This window comes from Mytilus galloprovincialis, chromosome 8 (assembly GCF_965363235.1).
Source record: "Mytilus galloprovincialis chromosome 8, xbMytGall1.hap1.1, whole genome shotgun sequence".
Taxonomy (NCBI): Eukaryota; Metazoa; Mollusca; class Bivalvia; order Mytilida; family Mytilidae; genus Mytilus; species Mytilus galloprovincialis.
In genome coordinates this window covers 32,327,106-32,347,522 of record NC_134845.1, presented here as the reverse complement: position 1 = coordinate 32,347,522, position 20,417 = coordinate 32,327,106, and the positions used below count along the sequence as shown (strand labels likewise).

Here is a 20,417-nt window from a genome sequence, read left to right as displayed (position 1 = left end):
TTCACCATACAACATAACACCATACATCATAACACCATACATCATAACACCATACATCATAACAACGTACAGCATAACACCATACACTATACACCATACATCATAACACCATACATCATAACACCATACATAATAACACCATACATCATAACACCATACACTATACACCATACATCATAACACCATACATCATAACACCATACATCATAACACCATACATCATAACACCATACACTATACACCATACATCATAACACCATACATCATAACACCATACATAATAACACCATACATCATAACACCATACACTATACACCATACATCATAACACCATACATCATAACACCATACATCATTACACCATACATCATAACACCACACATCATAACACCATACACTATACACCATACATCATTACACCATACATCATAACACCATACATCATAACACCATACATCATTACACCAAACATCATAACACCATACATCATAACACCATACATCATAACACCATACATCATTACACCATACATCATAACACCGTACAGCATAACACCATACATCATAACACCAACCATCATACACTATACACCATACATCATTACACCATACATCATTACACCAAACATCATAACACCATACATCATAACACCATACATCATAACACCATACATCATTACACCATACATCATTACATCATACATCATAACACCATACATCATAACACCATACATCATAACACCAACCATCATACACTATACACCATACAACATTACACCATACATCATTACACCATACACCACTACACCATACATCATTACACCATACACCACTAAACCATACAACATTACATCATACAACATTACATCATTAAACATAACACCATTCAACATTGCACCATTCAACATTACACCTTATACCATTACACCATTCAACATTACACCATATAACATTTCACCATACAACATTACACCATATAACATTTCACCATACAACATTACACCACACAACATTACACCATACACCATTCAACATTACACTATATAACATTTCACCATACAACATCACAACATACATGATTACACCATATAACATTACATTATTTAATATTACACCAATTAACATTACACCATAAATCGTTTCACCATTCAACATTACACCATTCAACATTACAATATAAAACATTTCACCATACAACATTACAACATACACCATGATCCATAGACTAAACACCATTACACCATTCACCATTTTACCATACAACATAACACCATTCAACATTACACCATATACATTATATCATACAACATTACACCATATACCATTACATAATATAACATTACACTATTCAACATTTAACCATACAGCATTACACCATTCTACATTACACCATACACCATTACACCATACACCATTACACCATATACCATAACATCATACAACATTACACCATTCATCATAACACCATACACTATACACCATACATCATAACACCATACATCATAGCACCATGCATCATTACACCATACATCATAACACCGTACAGCATAACACCATACATCATAACACCAACCATCATACACTATACACCATACAACATTACACCATACATCATTACACCATACACCACTACACCATACATCATTACACCATACACCACTAAACCATACAACATTACATCATTAAACATAACACCATTCAACATTGCACCATTCAACATCACACCTTATACCATTACACCATTCAACATTACACCATATAACATTTCACCATACAACATTACACCATATAACATTTCACCATACAACATTACACCACACAACATTACACCATACACCATTCAACATTACACTATATAACATTTCACCATACAACATTACAACATACATGATTACACCATATAACATTACATTATTTAATATTACACCAATTAACATTACACCATAAATCGTTTCACCATTCAACATTACACCATTCAACATTACACCATAAAACATTTCACCATACAACATTACAACATACATTATGATCCATAGACTAAACACCATTACACCATTCACCATTTTACCATACAACATAACACCATTCAACATTACACCATATACATTATATCATACAACATTACACCATATACCATTACATAATATAACATTACACTATTCAACATTTAACCATACAGCATTACACCATTCTACATTACACCATACACCATTACACCATACACCATTACACCATATACCATAACATCATACAACATTACACCATTCATCATTACACCATACACCATTACACTGTACATCATTACACCATACACCATTTCTCTTTCCCATTTGAACCATACATGGTTTTGCACAAAAAAAATTATAAGATGTATAAAGAGTTTGAGAGCATTTTACGTTCCAATACATCTGTTGTGATATGAATTAAAATTTAAAAACAGCCCATCATTTCTCATACATTAATACAGTATTACTCCATTACAGCACACATGTTTTATTGGGAAATTTACATCATTCAAGGCTGTCTCATCTGTTGTGATATGAATTAAAATTTAAAAACAGCCCATCATTTCTCATACATAAATATAGTATTACTCCATTACAGCACACATGTTTCATTGGGAAATTTACATCATTCAAGGCTGTCTCATCTGTTGTGATATGAATTAAAATTTAAAAACAGCCAATCATTTCTCATACATAAATACAGTATTACTCCATTACAGCACAAATGTTTTATGTGGAAATTTATATCATTCAAGGCTGTCTCATCTGTTGTGATATGAATTAAAATTTAAAAACAGCCCATCATTTCTCATACATAAATACAGTATTACTCCATTACAGCACAAATGTTTTATGTGGAAATTTATATCATTCAAGGCTGTCTCATCTGTTGTGATATGAATTAAAATTTAAAAACAGCCCATCATTTCTCATACATAAATACAGTATTACTCCATTACAGCACACATGTTTTATTGGGAAATTTACATCATTCAAGGCTGTCTCATCTGTTGTGATATGAATTAAAATTTAAAAACAGCCCATCATTTCTCATACATAAATATATTACTCCATTACAGCACACATGTTTCATTGGGAAATTTACATCATTCAAGGCTGTTGCTCTGTAAAGTTTTTATTATCCATCTCAAAAACTACTCCATATTTCTAACTGGAACATTCTTACTTTTGTAGGAAAAATAAACTGAGCATATTTATGACTCCAGTTTGAAAAAAGATATTTAGTTTCTTAAACAGAAAAGTAAATATTTTATTACTTTTTGTGGAATTCATTGTACAGTTCATGATGCTGTCAAAAAAAATACCTGTAAATATGACATTGTACACTTAATTTATCATGTTGTGAGTCTTTGCTAAAGCGTTGTGACACTTAGTATTATATAGATATAATAGGTGTTATATAATAAAGGTCAGTGAGTATCAGCTAGAAACTTTTATCACTTGATCTGAACACTAAGTTCTTGTATAATATATAATATTAGATAATACATGCTAATCCAATTAAGATTATCATAAGTCTGTCAGTTTTTTCTTGTAAGAGCAAAATCGCAATAATCAGAGTCCATATTTTTAGATTTTTATATATGTTCTTGATAGCAGTGATTGTTCTGAATATACATGTTCTATTTGAAACTGGATCATGGGCTTGGCAGCCATCACTCAATGATTTTGTGAGATAGTATTTTAGAAATGATGAAAAGACATCATGTTTTTTGCCATCATTGTAGAGTCATGAACGAGTCTTTATGTCTGAACATGATTTTTTTCTAGTGTTTTGCCATATCAAGTCTCTGATTGATTTGCATGAAATTAACATGGATGTTTTTGATTGATGAAAGGGGAAACTCCCTTTTAAAATGTTGAGTGATTTTGAAAAAGTTTGAAATAATTTACCATAGTTATGCAACTTTATTTGTGTAAATATGCTGAACTGAATTGCTTAATACAAGATGTCTGTCTAGGCCAGAGAACATAATGACTTTAGAAACTAGATAAGGTTTCATGCTTAAAGGATCATTCACAATAGTGACGTTATTTATTGACTATTCAGCAAAAAAAATGCTTCTATGATTGCTTCTGGTTATCGAACCACAAGATTGTAAAAATAACTTGATAAATACTGTGAATTGCGTCATATACTTGTTTTCATTGATGTGACAAAAAAATCTGTTTAGATGTAGATCTAATAGCTATTTTCTACAGCTAATGATCAACACCATTGGTCTTTAAGGTATTTGAATGTTCTATTTGAGTGAAAAAATTTGATTCAAGTTATGCAATATCGATATTGCAGTCTGTAGTTTATAGCTCACCTGGTATGAAGGACCATTATACTAGGAGACAACTTCGCAAAATTCATGTCTTGTCTAATTATAAGATTAACTCAGTTTGATTTGAACTACAAGAAATAATCCTTATTTATGGGATACTAATTTTTACTTGGAATTCCATGCTACAGTTAAACTATGAATTTAATTGTTTAACAAAAGACAAATTAGTTATCATCATAAATTCATAAGGCCTGTATGCAAAATTCGTCACAACCACAAATTCAAAGTGCTACAAAAATTGAATTTTGTCAATCCATGAAAATATATGAATTCACAGTTTTTAAATACCCAGAAATGCATGTATCTGATGAGGGTGCATTATTTTTCTTACTTCTTAAATTCAACCAATAACTGAATATGATCAAAATGGTTTAAGGGGCCTTGGTGGCCGAGTGGTCTAAGTAGTTACTACTGTAATGACTTGCCAGTCAACACTGAGGTTGTGAGTTTGAACCTCGCTCGTGCCGGTGCACTCAACTCCAATCTTAATTGACTATGATTGTCAGTTTTCCTATTGAAGGTCTGTGGTTTTCTCTGAGCACTCCAGCTTCCTCCAACAATAAAAACTGGCCGCAACGAAATTTGGTGCTTAAAAGTGGAGTTAAAACACCACAAATCAAAAAATCAAATCAAAACGGCTTATCTTATAAAGTATAATCCATTTATACTAAATTCAGCAAAACAACTGTAAATAACATTTTTCTTATCAGTTTAGAACAATTTGTATATTTAACATACAATAGAATTAGATCATAAGATTTGTTGGAACAAGTGTTGTTCATACTGTGAATACATGTATATTCTAGTAAAGAAAGTCAATAACTCTGAGTGGGTGTTACTGTCTCCCACAAGAAGACAATGACCTCATAGTGACACAACATTCAGTTTAGTATCTTTATATTGTCAATATTGTCAAATGCATATTCTTTGACAAAAGTCCTTTGAACTTTTACCCCTTGCAGAAATGGACTGCTGCAGAAGCATAAACTTATGTTAGGGTCAAAGCTTTTGACTGTTGTCTCTTTAATTGTTTTCCAGGAGATTTCAAATTGTGGTTTCCAGTCTTGGAGGTGATTTTTGTTGGGATCTTTTATACAGTAATTTCATTGATAATATTTATCCAACAAAAAAAAAAATGAAATTATTACTGCAATATAAATTCTGTGTTTAAGAGTATAAACAGTCATCTAGCTTAAACGAATACAGAAGAAGGTTGAAATAAGATTTTAATATAGATGTGTTAATTATAGTCCGAACATTTATTCTATAAGTAAAGTACCAGTCTGTCAAAATAGCTTATACAGTCTATATATATATAGTCTGTATTGGTAGAACTTGCTAATTAACAGGATATTCAGGGAAAAGACATTCTTTGGTTGATTTGAAATAATTTAGTTTATTTCACAATATATAATAGATGACCTTTCTATATATATATATATATATAATAGTGCTAACCATCAATAAATGAAACTTACAGAGGAAATTGGTAATAATATTTAATGACACAGTGCATGAAATGTCAGTATAATAATATATTTTAAATGTATAGATTTTAAATATATTGTTTTTGTTTTCAGGGGCTGTCAACAGTTTCAGGGTCAGATTCCAAATCGGACTTGTCCAACAACACACAAGACCCCAAGATGGACAAGGTCTATTACGAATATCGGAAGACCTTGATGACAACGTCAAGAGCCAATGATGATTTAGGTATTGATATGGAAGAGGATAGTCTTGGTATGGGTGTCGTTCGTAAAGAAGTCGATCTCACAAATGATGAAAAGCAATATCTTCTAGCCGTGGAAAGAGGGGACATTCCTTCTACACGGCAATATTTAAACATGGGACTACAAACTGGACTAAATATAAACTGTGTGGACCCATTAGGACGTACGGCCTTACTTGTCTCCATTGAGAATGAGAATATAGAAATGATAGAATTGTTATTGAGTAATAATGTGGAGTTAGGTGATTCATTGTTACAGGCTATTAATGAGGAGAACGTAGAGGCTGTGGAATTATTACTCAATCATGAGGTGGCTACTAAAGGAGAAGAGGTAAGCCATTTAGATTGTAGACATATAGAAAGCCATTTGCAGAAATATAGAGTTACTTTATACAGTGTCACTACAAAAAATGAGAAAGAAAAAAAACATGTTTTATAAGTCTCTTAAGTATCCCTTTCTAGTCTCAAACCACATGAAAAAGCTTGTTCCGGTAAACGATTGATTTATTCCAGTTTTTATTCAGATTTGTAATGTTAGAATGCATGTTTAGGGATATACTGTCCTTCCCCAAATATAATTTGAACACACAATTGGACCAAAATATGATCCATATTGGACCATATTAAGCATTGTGAGATAGACAGAAGAACAAACTCTGTGCATCATGCAGCAGCATACTGCCTAAGTTTTCAGTTATCACATTTTTCCAAATTTAAACCAAAATAATGATTTTTAACATCAAAGTCCACAATTTAGACATTTAAGTGACAGAACTACAAAAAAAGGAATGTGCTATCATTTTGCTGAGTTTGGATTTTTCAGATTTGTCAAAAAAATGTTTATCAAACATTTAGGATGATTGGTTCACTTAAATTTCATAAGATTTTAGGGCCAAGCTCTAGCATACATACATCAACACTTTGAGAACCTACTCTTTTGTAACATAAACTTCAAGGTTATTGATGCCTCAGTTAGTTCAGTTGGGTGAAAAATCCAGTTTGATATTGTTCATGATCAGTATGTAGAATCACAGTTGCTACACCAGATTAAATCAGAGGAAATTATAGGAGAATAGTAAACCTACTTAACCTCATTGCATATTCTAATATATCAATGGAAAAAATACTTGATTGTTTTGGGAAAAATCTTTTCATACCAATGCTCATTAAAATGAAGGAGAGGCAAAAGATATCAAAAGGACATTCAAACTCAAGTCGAAATTAAGCTGGCAAGGCCACGGCTAAAAAAAAAATTTTTTTCCAGCATTATTATTAGGTTATGGGGACTTATAATTGTTCCAGATTGTATGAGTATTTGGACTGTATGCGTACGGTCTGGACCGTATGCGTACTTTTTCAAAATACGCATACGGTCCGACCGTACGCGTACGGTCTGACTTATATTAAGAAGTTGCTCAAGTTTATTAGATACAAATGTATATAACAGATCAGCATAATTTATATTTAAAATTAATATAAAAAGTTCAATAGTCATGATATTAAATGAAATAAAAACTTACTTTTTTAACTATTTAAACAAATGACGCTTATTTAATCTGTTAATCTCCTGTATTTAGCATGTCAGTTATTCATTAATTGCAGCCAAGTATACTCATTGAACTTGAAGTTATCGGAAGTAAACATAATGTGGGAGGACAATTAATTTAGAATAATTAGGAACTTTACAAAAAAATGCTTATGCCAAGGAACATGCATGAACAAAACATGTCAATGTAAAAATAAATATGACGTTCCTTATGGTACTGAGCAAGTGTCACCTTAGGCCAGTCAGTAACAAAATAGGATTCAGATATACAATTAAACAAATATTTAATTTCAATTGTTCGCTTATTCACTTTATCCATCTAATTGTAATAATAACAATTTGTATAAATAAAAATAAAGATTTTGATAAATGTTTGTTTGAATTTAACCATATGATCCCAAAACATGTATGGTCAGCTGGACTGTACCCGTATACTTGTTTACCCGTATACTCATACGGTCCGATCATACAAGTATACGTATACGGTCCAACGGTACAAGTATCGATATGTATACGGTCCGGACCGTACGCGTACAGTCCAAATACTCATATGGTCTGGAACATAATCACTGTATGTCATGGATTTATTTAATTTGTGACACTTATCCTATCCGGTGTGAATATTTTAATTCTTTGTTTAAAACATTGTCTTCAAAGGTTAATACACCAATTAAATGTTTATCTTAATTCATACTAAGGTTGAGGGTATTAGACATTTTGGGCTACCAATAACAAATATTATATAAAACAGAAAAAGATTTAAAATGATAATTTGAAAAAAATATAAACAGGCATCACATAAAATATATTTGAATAATCTTGATTTTCAAATCCTGACCAAGGACAAAGTCAGTCATAAGTATGCAATAATCAGAAAGCAATCATTTCATAGAACGAACAGGAAAGAAATGTAATTGATATCCTGATTTTTCTTTTTCCATTACAATCGTTGATTAATATGTATGATTATCTTGATTCAATGGCTGTCAGATATGTTGTGTCCTCTGTGGAGACTCAAAAGAACTCTATAATAGGCTTAAATATAGCTTGGACAGTCTGTTTGTAATGGCTCTGACTCAAGAGATTGTTTTATGATTAAATGACAAAAGGTTGGTTAATACTAAGGAAAAACGTAAGGGTAAGCAGAGGCAGGTTTAGGAGGGTGTAGGGAGCTACATGTGTGGTTAATGCATGTTCCATTTAAACATGTTAAGTGTTGCCTAGTTGGTCTGCCACCCCTCCCCCTTTTTCAAAATCCTGGATCTGCATCTTAAGTAGGCATAAATGGATTTTTAATTGCAGATTTTTTACTACCAAAATAAAACTAAATTGAAGGCATTTTGAGGCAATAAAAAAAAAATACCCTTTATACCAATATTATTTATATTTAGCCTTACAACTAGGAAGAAGGCTTAAGAATTTAGATCTATAGTTGGTAGCATCCAGACAGGGAAATGGAGTCATGACATTCATTGACACAGATCTATATGTTATTACAGAAACACAACTATTTTCTGTCCAATAGAAATGGAATTGTGATAGGATGATGTCCATCATTTGATCTTTGATTGATTTATGAACTTATTATAATCTTTGATTTAATTGGTTTTCGTTCTAGTTCTTTTCTGCAGGATTTACATTTACAGCTAAGACACATTTATAAAATATCGGCCAGTCCTTAATTTATATATTGATGGATGTGGAATGAAATAGGTTGTTCTCCAAAAAGTTACCAATCTAGTTAAAAGAATCAGAAGATACCCAACTAGTCAGTCTATTGATATAAGAAGATGTGGTATGAGTGCAAATGAGACAACTCTCCATCCAAATCACAATTTATAAAAGAAAACTATTATAGGTCAAAGTACTGCCTTCAACACAGAGCCTTGACTTTAAGGGGAAGAGCTTTGATCAAAAGATATATCATAAAAAAAATTAAAAACTGTTTTCATCCCAAAGCTGGTCAATGCTTTTTCCATTTTGGTCTATTACATCTCCTATAATTACTCTAACCCTGGAACTGGTCTATTACATCTCCTATAATTACTCTAACCCTGGAACTGGTCTATCACATCTCTTATAATTACTCTAACCCTGGAACTGGTCTATTACATCTCCTATAATTACTCTAACCCTGGAACTGGTCTATTACATCTCCTATAATTACTCTAACCCTGGAACTGGTCTATTACATCTCCTATAACTACTCTAACCCTGGAACTGGTCTATTACATCTCCTATAATTACTCTAACCCTGGAACTGGTCTATTACATCTCCTATAATTACTCTAACCCTGGAACTGGTCTATTACATCTCCTATAATTACTCTAACCCTGGAACTGGTCTATTACATCTCCTATAATTACTCTAACCCTGGAACTGGTCTATTACATCTCCTATAATTACTCTAATCCTGGAACTGGTCTATTACATCTCCTATAATTGCTCTAACCCTGGAACTGGTCTATTACATCTCCTATAATTGCTCTAACCCTGGAACTGGTCTATTACATCTCCTATAATTACTCTAACCCTGGAACTGGTCTATTACATCTCCTATAATTGCTCTAACCCTGAAACTGGTCTATTACATCTCCTATAATTGCTCTAACCCTGGAACTGGTCTATTACATCTCCTATAATTGCTCTAACCCTGGAACTGATCTATTACATCTCCTATAATTACTCTAACCCTGGAACTGGTCTATTACATCTCCTATAATTACTCTAACCCTGGAACTGGTCTATTACATCTCCTATAATTACTCTAACCCTGGAACTGGTCTATTACATCTCCTATAATTACTCTAACCCTGGAACTGGTCTATTACATCTCCTATAATTACTCTAACCCTGGAACTGGTCTATTACATCTCCTATAATTACTCTAACCCTGGAACTGGTCTATTACATCTCCTATAATTACTCTGACCCTGGAACTGGTCTATTACATCTCCTATAATTACTCTGACCCTGGAACTGGTCTATTACATCTCCTATAATTACTCTAACCCTGGAACTGATCTATTACATCTCCTATAATTGCTCTAACCCTGGAACTGATCTATTACATCTCCTATAATTGCTCTAACCCTGGAACTGATCTATTACATCTCCTATAATTACTCTAACCCTGGAACTGATCTATTACATCTATAATTACTCTAACCCTGGAACTGGTCTATTACATCTATAATTACTCTAACCCTGGAACTGGTCTATTACATCTCCTATAATTACTCTAACCCTGGAACTGGTCTATTACATCTCCTATAATTACTCTAACCCTGAAACTGGTCTATTACATCTCCTATAATTACTCTAACCCTGGAACTGGTTTTGAATGAATAAGTAAATAGAAAAACAGAAGTACAGCTGAACTATAAAGAAATACATATAATGTATGATCTCAAGATGTCTTTTTGATGTTTAACAAAATATAATTGTTCACATGTTGAGTTGTGCTTATTGACATTTACATTTATTCATAAGTTTAATTATTTTTAAAGACATCTGTTGAGCTAGAAAAAACTGTTATGACTGTTGATAATAATTGCAATATTAAATGCTTATTTGTCTGTATGTAACAAATGTTCGGTCTCCAAACTGATATACACCTGTCACTTGTAAGGAATGGCTCTCTCATTATTGACCTAGATATTTTTTTTTATTAGACACATTCAAGTTTTATACTAAGATTTCAGTAAAAAAAATGGAAGATCTCTTGATGAGATGTAAAATATATCAAATAAGTTTTTACATCGATGTAACAAGAATTTGAAAAAGGAGCAGCCAATTACGAGGTGCCATACAGAGAATCTAATTATAAAAGGGGACTATCATGATATAAACATTTTTATGAAAGTGGATCCTTTTCTGCTGCCACTTCAAATTCTTCATTGAATGGATCTGATATACCTCAAAGGAATGGGTTCAGACTTCAGATTTTTTTTAACTGTTGATTTTCTGAACCTCTTTGACATAAAGCACAGTAAACATGACTCCATAAGATACATACATCAGTACTGTAAAAATATTGGTACACATTTTATGAAACAGTCATTTGAAAGTAGTAAAAAAGTTATGTAGACACTACATTAACATTTAGTATATATTGAGTAAAGATTATTATTTTAACATTGAAAATTTGAAGTAATGAAACCATGAATATGATTTGTGTTTACAGTAATAAAAATGCCATTTAGTAAACCTGTTGAAATATCCTGTAGTGAGAATCAATCTATAAATTGAAGTTAGTCCTAACCTAGTATTCAGGATGATTGACTTATTTGTTAGTGGTTTTAGAAATATTGTCCTTTTATTACCTGTTTTGTGCACATTAACAGCTTTTAACTTGATTGGTTTAAAGAGTAAATAATGCAGTAATGGTGATTGATGTCTTGGAAATGAAGGTTGTCAAATATCATCTCCTCGTTAGGAACTTTTCCACTTGCAAATTACTGCTATATCTTGTTCCAATGAATCTAGGAGCACCAAAGAAAATGGCAATAACTGATTGATGTGGTTAAGTGTCACTAGTTTACATTTCTGGTCAATTTATTCAATGTTTTGTTTAGGGGAGGAAATGCTTACTACTGCGTCGTTGCGTAATATCTTTTCTGTTTTACTAATTGTAAGGCATTCTGAAGGGTTCATTGTAAACAATCATAAAATGTACTCAATATTGTAAGCTATAGTATAATGAAGGGTTCATGGGTACTTTTTAAGTAAACTATCAATAAAAGAGGTGAGAGTTAGTTTAGGTGTCATTAGAAAGATCTGATGTATTCACTAACTTTTTCTTCAGTAACACAAGTGCCCTCTCCCCAAAAAATCAACGAATTAGATTAAAAAAAATTGCCTGGTAAACAAGAAGAGATAAAAACATTCAAAATGTGTAATATGTAGCTAGTTAGCAAGGTAGCAGTAATAGTACTAATGATATATAGATTTTTTTTATTTGCAAACTCAGCTTTTATTTATGTCATTAAAAAAACGGAAAATATGTAAAGTGATATTCTTGCTATATTATTATACCTACTAATATTGACAATTTCCTCACTATTATATATTTTCAAAGTGATCAGTAGTTGTTGAATACATGAAAATTTACAATTTCGTGTCCTGCGCCTCACATTATTTTCAAATTTCACATGTGATATTAAAAAAAGTTCAATCATTAATGATTTCACTTAAATATTTTGGCTACAAATCAATTCCTTTTAGTATTGTATCTCCAATTATTAATAGTTTGATGGAGAGTTATTGAGAGAACTTTACTGCTTTAAAAAACACTAACAACACTTGAATGTTGTTGATAAAAACCATTAATTTTGTTAGGACCATTTAATTTAGGCAAGTAGAAGAAATGATGTTGTATCTAATTGTCTGTAGGGTATTTCCAATCAAATCTAGATAATATCACTTCCTGGTCTTCTGAAGTCTGATATTCTGATATTTATAAGAATAAGAACCGAGACAGTCTGTTATATGAAATAACATATCATTGCATCAGCTTGGGTCATGTGTACCTATAGCTAATCATTTGTGTTTTGTGTAAAATTGCATCCACAACCAGTGTCTTGACCTGCCTTTTGTTAAGAGCTTGCCAGTGAGTGTGTGAGCTTTCCCCATAATGAAAACTGTATGTTGTGAATGTGTCACCTCTAAGAGTGGGTTTTTTATGATCTTAATTTATTTTTGGGGGGGTTGTTTTCTTATTGACTGTTATTTTGTCTTGTGGAGAGTTGTCTCATGGGCAATCATAACACATCTTCATAATTTTATATTGAAATAAAATTGAGTTAGCTAGTGAATGAAATGAAAAATCAGATATTCAGAATAGGATTTTTATGTGATACAAATCTCATCTTAGATGATGAACTTTTTAATCACATGCATGAGGGGGTGTAGGATTGCCTGGGGTTCTGATTCTGAAATTCTGGGCTTTTAAGCACAAAATCCTGAGGTCCCGAATTTAAAAAAATCTCGAAATTCGAAAAAAGAATTCCTGCATCCCGAAAGGGTCAATCCCGAAATCCTGAGCTTAAAAACACCTGATCCCAGAGTCTTGATAAATGTCCTATCCCCCTTCATACATGTATTATCGTACTAGCTCTTATCATTGCAGAACATATCACATCAAATTGGCTTTCAAATGTTTAGGTTTTAGAGTTGATAAATTTAGAAAAGAGATTCAGACATACAAAATTTCCATTCTCAGTTTTATTATAAAGTGTTTATTTGATTCAGAGCAATTAAGCTCTATCAAATAAACTCTTATGATAACAGAATCAAGAGACTATGCTAACAGACTTCAGTAAGACATTTGTATTTAACCACATGCAAATCACAAGAGAACATCCATTTTCTGTAATATTAATTAAGCTATATTATAAGTGGCAACTGTATACATATAAATTCAAGATTCTGTCAGAAAAGTGATTGATTTTAGTCTTCAATAGAAAATATGTAACCATTCTTCAAGTGTCTTCACATTAGTTCTATGAAATAATAAATTCTTCATGCAAATTTAAGTAATAAATGGCATGCAATATCTGATTTATTCAATGTTATAGTACATATTTGTCAAGCTGAAGTCGTTACAAACTAGCTCTGTTACTGCCATCTTCAATGTCAGAGGATTTCAAAAGGAATTAAACATCATTAACTCTTCTTTTCAAAGGATCATATCTTTTGTATCAAAACAATTTGCTGTTAAAAGTACAATAGTTTAACTATGAGTTTATTTCCACCATTATTTCTTGTTACTTGATTTGACATTTCAGTAAGGATTTGTTAACTGTTGAATTAATTGATTTTTGTATCAGGTTAGAGTCTGCTAAATGTAGAAAGTTAGACTTGAAGGCATTATTTTTAAGCTTTAACTTAAAAGCCATGATTATCATCTATAAAACTCTCTCTACAAGTTTCTTATAAACAAGAGTGTTACCTAAATCTTTTAATTTTGCCTTGGTCAGAAAATATTTATATCCTGTGAATTAAGTACAAAATTTAATATAAAGTTGATAACTTTTTGCTGATTTTCCAGTGGCCAATATTTTATACATTAGACAATGTAATTATAAGGGTTATAACATAATTTACAGAATAAATGAGTACACTTCAAAAAAGATTTAGGACGATTAAACACTCTTTATCATTTCTATTGGTTATATCAAAAATTTGTGCTAAGTTGCTAATTAAAGTAAATTCATTTAAAATCTTTGGGAACCAATTTTTAGTGGACAGAGGAAAAATGCTTGGATTGAAAGTTGTCTCATTGGCATTCATTCCACATCTTATATCTATTTACAAGCCTAACAGAAATTTGTGACCGTAGGTGTGAGTTTGTCAAACATGAGCATATTGCATTAATAATGTGAAAAAGAAAATTGTAAGTGCAAGTAACCCTATTAGCAAGTTATTAAAAATGAGGTTCAAGGTCAAATAGCTTCATCTGTGATTCCCTGCACTCTTCTCCAATTAATTTACATCCTAAACCTGACTTTTATCTGAAGAATTCACCTATAGAAAGAGAAAAAAACAGTATGTTGAAATAACATTTGTATTATAGAATGAAAGCGTTTTTCTGTTGATTGCTTTAACATCATTCTTCCTGAAGTAAATGTCTTAATCTTATAAAGGTCAAGCTGGGATAATATAAATAACTAGGGTCATAGGGAGATAATATAAATAACTATGGTCTTAGTGCAATAATAATAATATACAATCAGTAAGACACAGGTTTTATTTGTACAGGATAATTATAATGACAACAAACATTTAGTTCCTTGTAATTGGTATATCCTCAACTCGTGCAGGTATAGTAAACATTGTTCTAAATCAAGTGTGTTTTATTGCCAAAATCAGGCTCACTGAACTTGGTACCTTAAAATGAGAATATCATTCTGAAAAACACATTATTTTTTATTTAGTATATTTTATCACCAGTTTAAAGGCAATAAGAAAGATGGATGCATTTGAAATAAAAAATATTGAAAATGATCACTAGCAGAAATTTTAAGTATGCTGTTATTCCAAAATTTGTTGTCCCGTAATTAGAGATTTTATTTGAAACCTTAGAACAATATACAATTTTTTAATATTAAGCTAAAAACAAGCCTTTTTTTGGTAATGAAGGACTCAATCAGAAAAACCTTTCCCCATATTCAGTTGGTTTATTCTGGTGATTTAAATTTTGGCTGATTGAACTGTTCCCACTGAATAACAGCGCTTGATTGTATTTAAAGAGTGGCTATTCTCAACCAAGTGTTATCAGGTGAGTCAAAGACTTCGTTTTGAAGATGGTAATTTGACCTAAAATGGTTTACTTTTACAAATTGAGACTTAGATGGAGAGTTGTCTCATTGGCAATCATACCACATCATCTTATATCTAAGCTCTTTGTAGCCTTTGATTTGACTTTATAGAACTCATGGTTCCAGTCCAGACAAGCTGATGTTATAGTATTTAACAAGTAAAGGCTAATATTCTCTAAGGATGGTTTTTAAATGACAAGTTCAGTGCTCTCCTAGAATAACTTTGAAGTTTAAAATGATACAAATAGCAGAGAACCTGTTCTGTAATATCTAACCATACTGAATACTTGTTTATTGATTTTATTTGAAGCAGTGATGTTTTAATGCTAATATTTTGTTATTGGTTTTAATAATCTTGTAAATCAGCATCACAGCTAGAGCTTCTCCAGAATGATATCACATAAAAATGTATAATTAGATAACAGATTTTAAATAAAAGGTATTCTGGTAGTGAATTGTCTGAAACACCGGTTTTATCATGTATATGAAGTGTTTTTCTAGAAATTCTGTAAATTATCTTGATGTAAATAAAATTTTCATAATTCAGACAGTATCAAGTAGCAAGAACTTGTTACAGTCAGTCACAGATGTATTAGGGGTCCTGTAAATAAGTCACAGGGGTCGGGGGTGGGGGGTGGGGGATGGGGGGGTTTGAACCTCCCCCTTTTTAGCTCACCTGGCACAAAGGGCCAACTGAGCTTTTCTCATCACTTGGTGTCCATCGTCCGTTGTTGTCTGTTAACTTTTACAAAAATCATCTCCTCGGAAACTACTGGGACAAATTTAACCATACTTATTCTTGTCTATTCCAGTTTTAAAATTTCTGTCTCCTTGAAACTATACTCCTTGTTTATTCTTGTTGATACTAATCCTTCCAATGAAAGACATGAACTATCTGTAAATCCCTCAAAAGATGCTTTAAATTATTTAAAAAGACACTTGAACTCTTGAACTGAATTTTAATGTGCGTTTTGTTATGCGTTTACTTTTCTACATTGGCTAGAGGTATAGGGGGAGGGTTGAGATCTCACAAACATGTTTAACCCGCCGCATTTTTGCGCCTGTCCCAAGTCAGGAGCCTCTGGCCTTTGTTAGTCTTGTACTATTTTAATTTTAGTTTCTTGTGTACAATTTGGAAATTAGTGTGGCGTTCATTATCACTGAACTAGTATATATTTGTTGAGGGGCCAGCTGAAGGATGCCTCCGGGTGCGGGAATTTCTCGCTACATTGAAGACCTGTTGGTGACCTTCTGCTGTTGTTGTTTTTTTTTTGTTTTTTTTGTTTTTTTTTCTATGGTCGGGTTGTTGTCTCTTTGGCACATTCCCCATTTCAATTCTCAATTTTACTCTTTTTTACTTCAGTAGGTTTTTGCTTCTGTATTTGACCCCCAAAAAAGTATTGAAAATTCATTTTAATTTGGTGTAAAATTGTTTGAATGATTAATATTGAATTTGCAAATTTCTGAACTTGAACTTTTTTCTTCAGATACTATGAACATTGTTGTAATTAACTTGGATTTTATACTGGAAGAATGAACAAATTGTATTTTTGTAAAAACAATTTCTCTTATGGTTATAGCCTTATAGCTATAGTTATCAATTTCTTGCATGAAGAGATTTTTTCCTATATTGAACACTGTTATTATGAATACAACCTCCCTTAAATTGTGATGATTTTTAAGTTTTTGGTACTGAAGTTTAAACCAAATTCTATGTAATTTGTTTTAAAAGTTAATGATGAATGATTCATTTACAATTTTGTATGAATCACATATAATACCCATTCTATTACCAGTTCTCATGACAGCAGCTGCAACAGGTAGTTTAGGTCTAAGCAAAATCTTTTGTATATTGCAACAGGCATTTGGTTTGATGCAAAATCCATTATATATTGCATTATGGTCTTTGGTTCTATGCAAAATCCATTGTATTAAACATTGTTTGCAATGGCAATGATGGTTCTATGCAAAATCCATTGTATATTTATTGCAACGGTTATTGGTTCTATGCAAAATCCATTGTATTTTTTTATCTGCAATGGCAATCAGTTCTATGCAAAATCCATTGTATTTTTTTATCTGCAATGGCAATCAGTTCTATGCAAAATCCATTTTTATTGCAATGGCAATTGGTTTCATACAGAAAAAATCTGCTATAAAAGGTGGTCAAAACCATTGTTTTTGTCAGTAAACTGGGAACAGATATTTTTAATTGTATTTGATGTAATTTTACATAAAACCGGTATTCAGGTGTATCTTGATTTGTATATCTTTTTTATAACTGTACATTTCTTTTAACCTTTTATAGAATATTATGTCCCAATTATGTTCTATGATACTTTTAAAAGGTTATAAGTAATGAATATTTATATTTTCAATAATTTTTAACATGAATAAAATGTTATAGTCATTAAAAAAGAACTTGAAAATGCAATGTTAAATTACAAGTACTATTTGCTAAAAATTCAAAGGAAAACATAAAATTTACATTTTAATGAAAGTTAAACAATGACAACATTGCCAGAAATTGCTAGGAATATGTAAACCATTATTTTTCAATTTATCTTCTGAGACTCGCACAGCATTTTAGGTGTCATAAAGTATTAAAAGTCTGACTGGTTTCCTGCTAGGAAATTAGTAGTCATGTAAATGCTCTTTAGACAAGACTTTGTTACTGAACAGTTTATAACATAAGTTTCAGATTATAATTCTCTTCAATATGTTATAGAAATATTTCTATATCTATCAATGAATGATTTGATTACTGTAGTTCACCTTATAATTGGCATTCTTACTTAATGGTATGCACTTTTTTCATGGATCTGGCTTGTGGTTAATAGTATTTTATTGACAGCCTTTCTGTATGACTCAATGATTTGAGTAGGAAAAACACTTTTTAATGTTTTTATGAATGCAATTTAAAATACAATTTCATTCTTTTGATTTAAATATATAAGCATTAATAAATTGTTCATTTGAAAGTTGAAGTACAGCAACACAAAGAGAAACATACAAAGTTAATATTAATCTCTGTGGAAAAAAGATAATACATTGTAATTAAAATCATCTTGGATTTAAGTACTGGGTATCAGCAAAAATAAGTATGTTTTACTTGTAAATTAATTTTTATAGTCTGTAAACAGACTTTCACAATGATATAAAGTCCTGGTGTTTTGAAAGAAATTTCAACATAGAGCCTTTCACATTATAATTCATGGCATAAACTTACCATCATACTAAGGGGAAGGTTCTGACTCAGAGTAAACATTGTTCATTGTTGTGTAGACTTCGTTTATTCACTCCTGCAACTTAGACCTTGACATTGGAAACTGGCGCTTGCTGGGCACCATTAAAATATTTTTTGTGAGTGTAAAATTCAGCTGCTTTTTTTTAATATACCCTTTTTATTTGCATTTCCAGAGAACAATGTTCTATTAGTATAAAATGATTTTCTAAATTTTGCTGAATTGCAAAAAACTTGGACCAGTCCAATAGTGCTATACCACATTTTACAATATTTCAAAATAAATTGGAATATTAATCATGTTAATAATCAAGAGGAATTGTAGAATTGATTGATAGAGTGCAAATATCTTGGAATCATTAAGATAAAACACTGCAGGCATACTTCAGTTGTACAAATTGAGCTTTGGCCTCATATTTACTTTTGACTCAGATTTTTTATAGTGATATATGAAGCCTGTAATTGATTGATCATGCCAGATATTATTGTTTCTATAATTTTTTCCAACATTTATTAACAGCTGTTTTTAATGAAAGATATTAATGCATTAGCAACTATTATTATTTTGCTGAATTCCAGGCATATATAATCATTAAGTTGGGTCCCTTGAGTTTGTTTATTGAATTTTAGATAATATGCAAATTTTTGGCAATTTAAAAAAAAAAAACTATACAAAAGTTATTAGTTTGACTATAACATAAGAGTACTCGCACTAAGTCAATACTACTGATAAATGTGGACTGTTATTCTTCAATGGTAACATCAGCTCAGTATAGTCAGTCACTGTAGCTTGTGAACTGACATGATTTATAAGGTATTTTCTTTAATTCTCAATTGATACTTCTCTTTGGATTTCAGGTCCTCTATGCTTTTCAACTTCATACCTTATTTGGCCTTACAACTTTTTCTAATCAAGCGCCACTCAGATAAGTCTTTTATAGACAAAACTCGTGTCTGGCATATAAAATTATTAACTTGAACTTTGTTGTAATTTTTTAAACTTGAAATCTAAGATTCCAATTCCCGTTTAAGTTGACATGAGCCGATTTGGCTATTCATTTTAGTCTCATAATTGGTCATATACCTTGCTTGGCCCCAACCCCACCCCAAACCCCCTCCCCCATCTAGTATTCAAGCATGTATACATTGTTGGCTTCCATCTTGATGAGCCTTTGTGATGGAGATTAAAATTCTCAATTCAAGTTTTTTAGATGCGCAAT

General features: G+C 31.5%; 1 protein-coding gene across 6 annotated transcripts in view; it reads left to right on the top strand.

Moving 5' to 3' along the window:
- The window catches only part of LOC143085581 (transient receptor potential-gamma protein-like), a 151,999-nt gene that overhangs the window by 85,791 nt on the left and 45,791 nt on the right, over positions 1-20,417 (top strand). For all 6 annotated transcript variants that reach the window (XM_076262031.1, XM_076262032.1, XM_076262033.1 and 3 more), the window contains one exon: positions 5,937-6,416. In XM_076262031.1, the coding sequence (XP_076118146.1) occupies positions 6,003-6,416 (414 nt within the window). In that variant the 5' untranslated portion in view covers positions 5,937-6,002. The remainder of the gene's footprint in view (positions 1-5,936; positions 6,417-20,417) is intronic.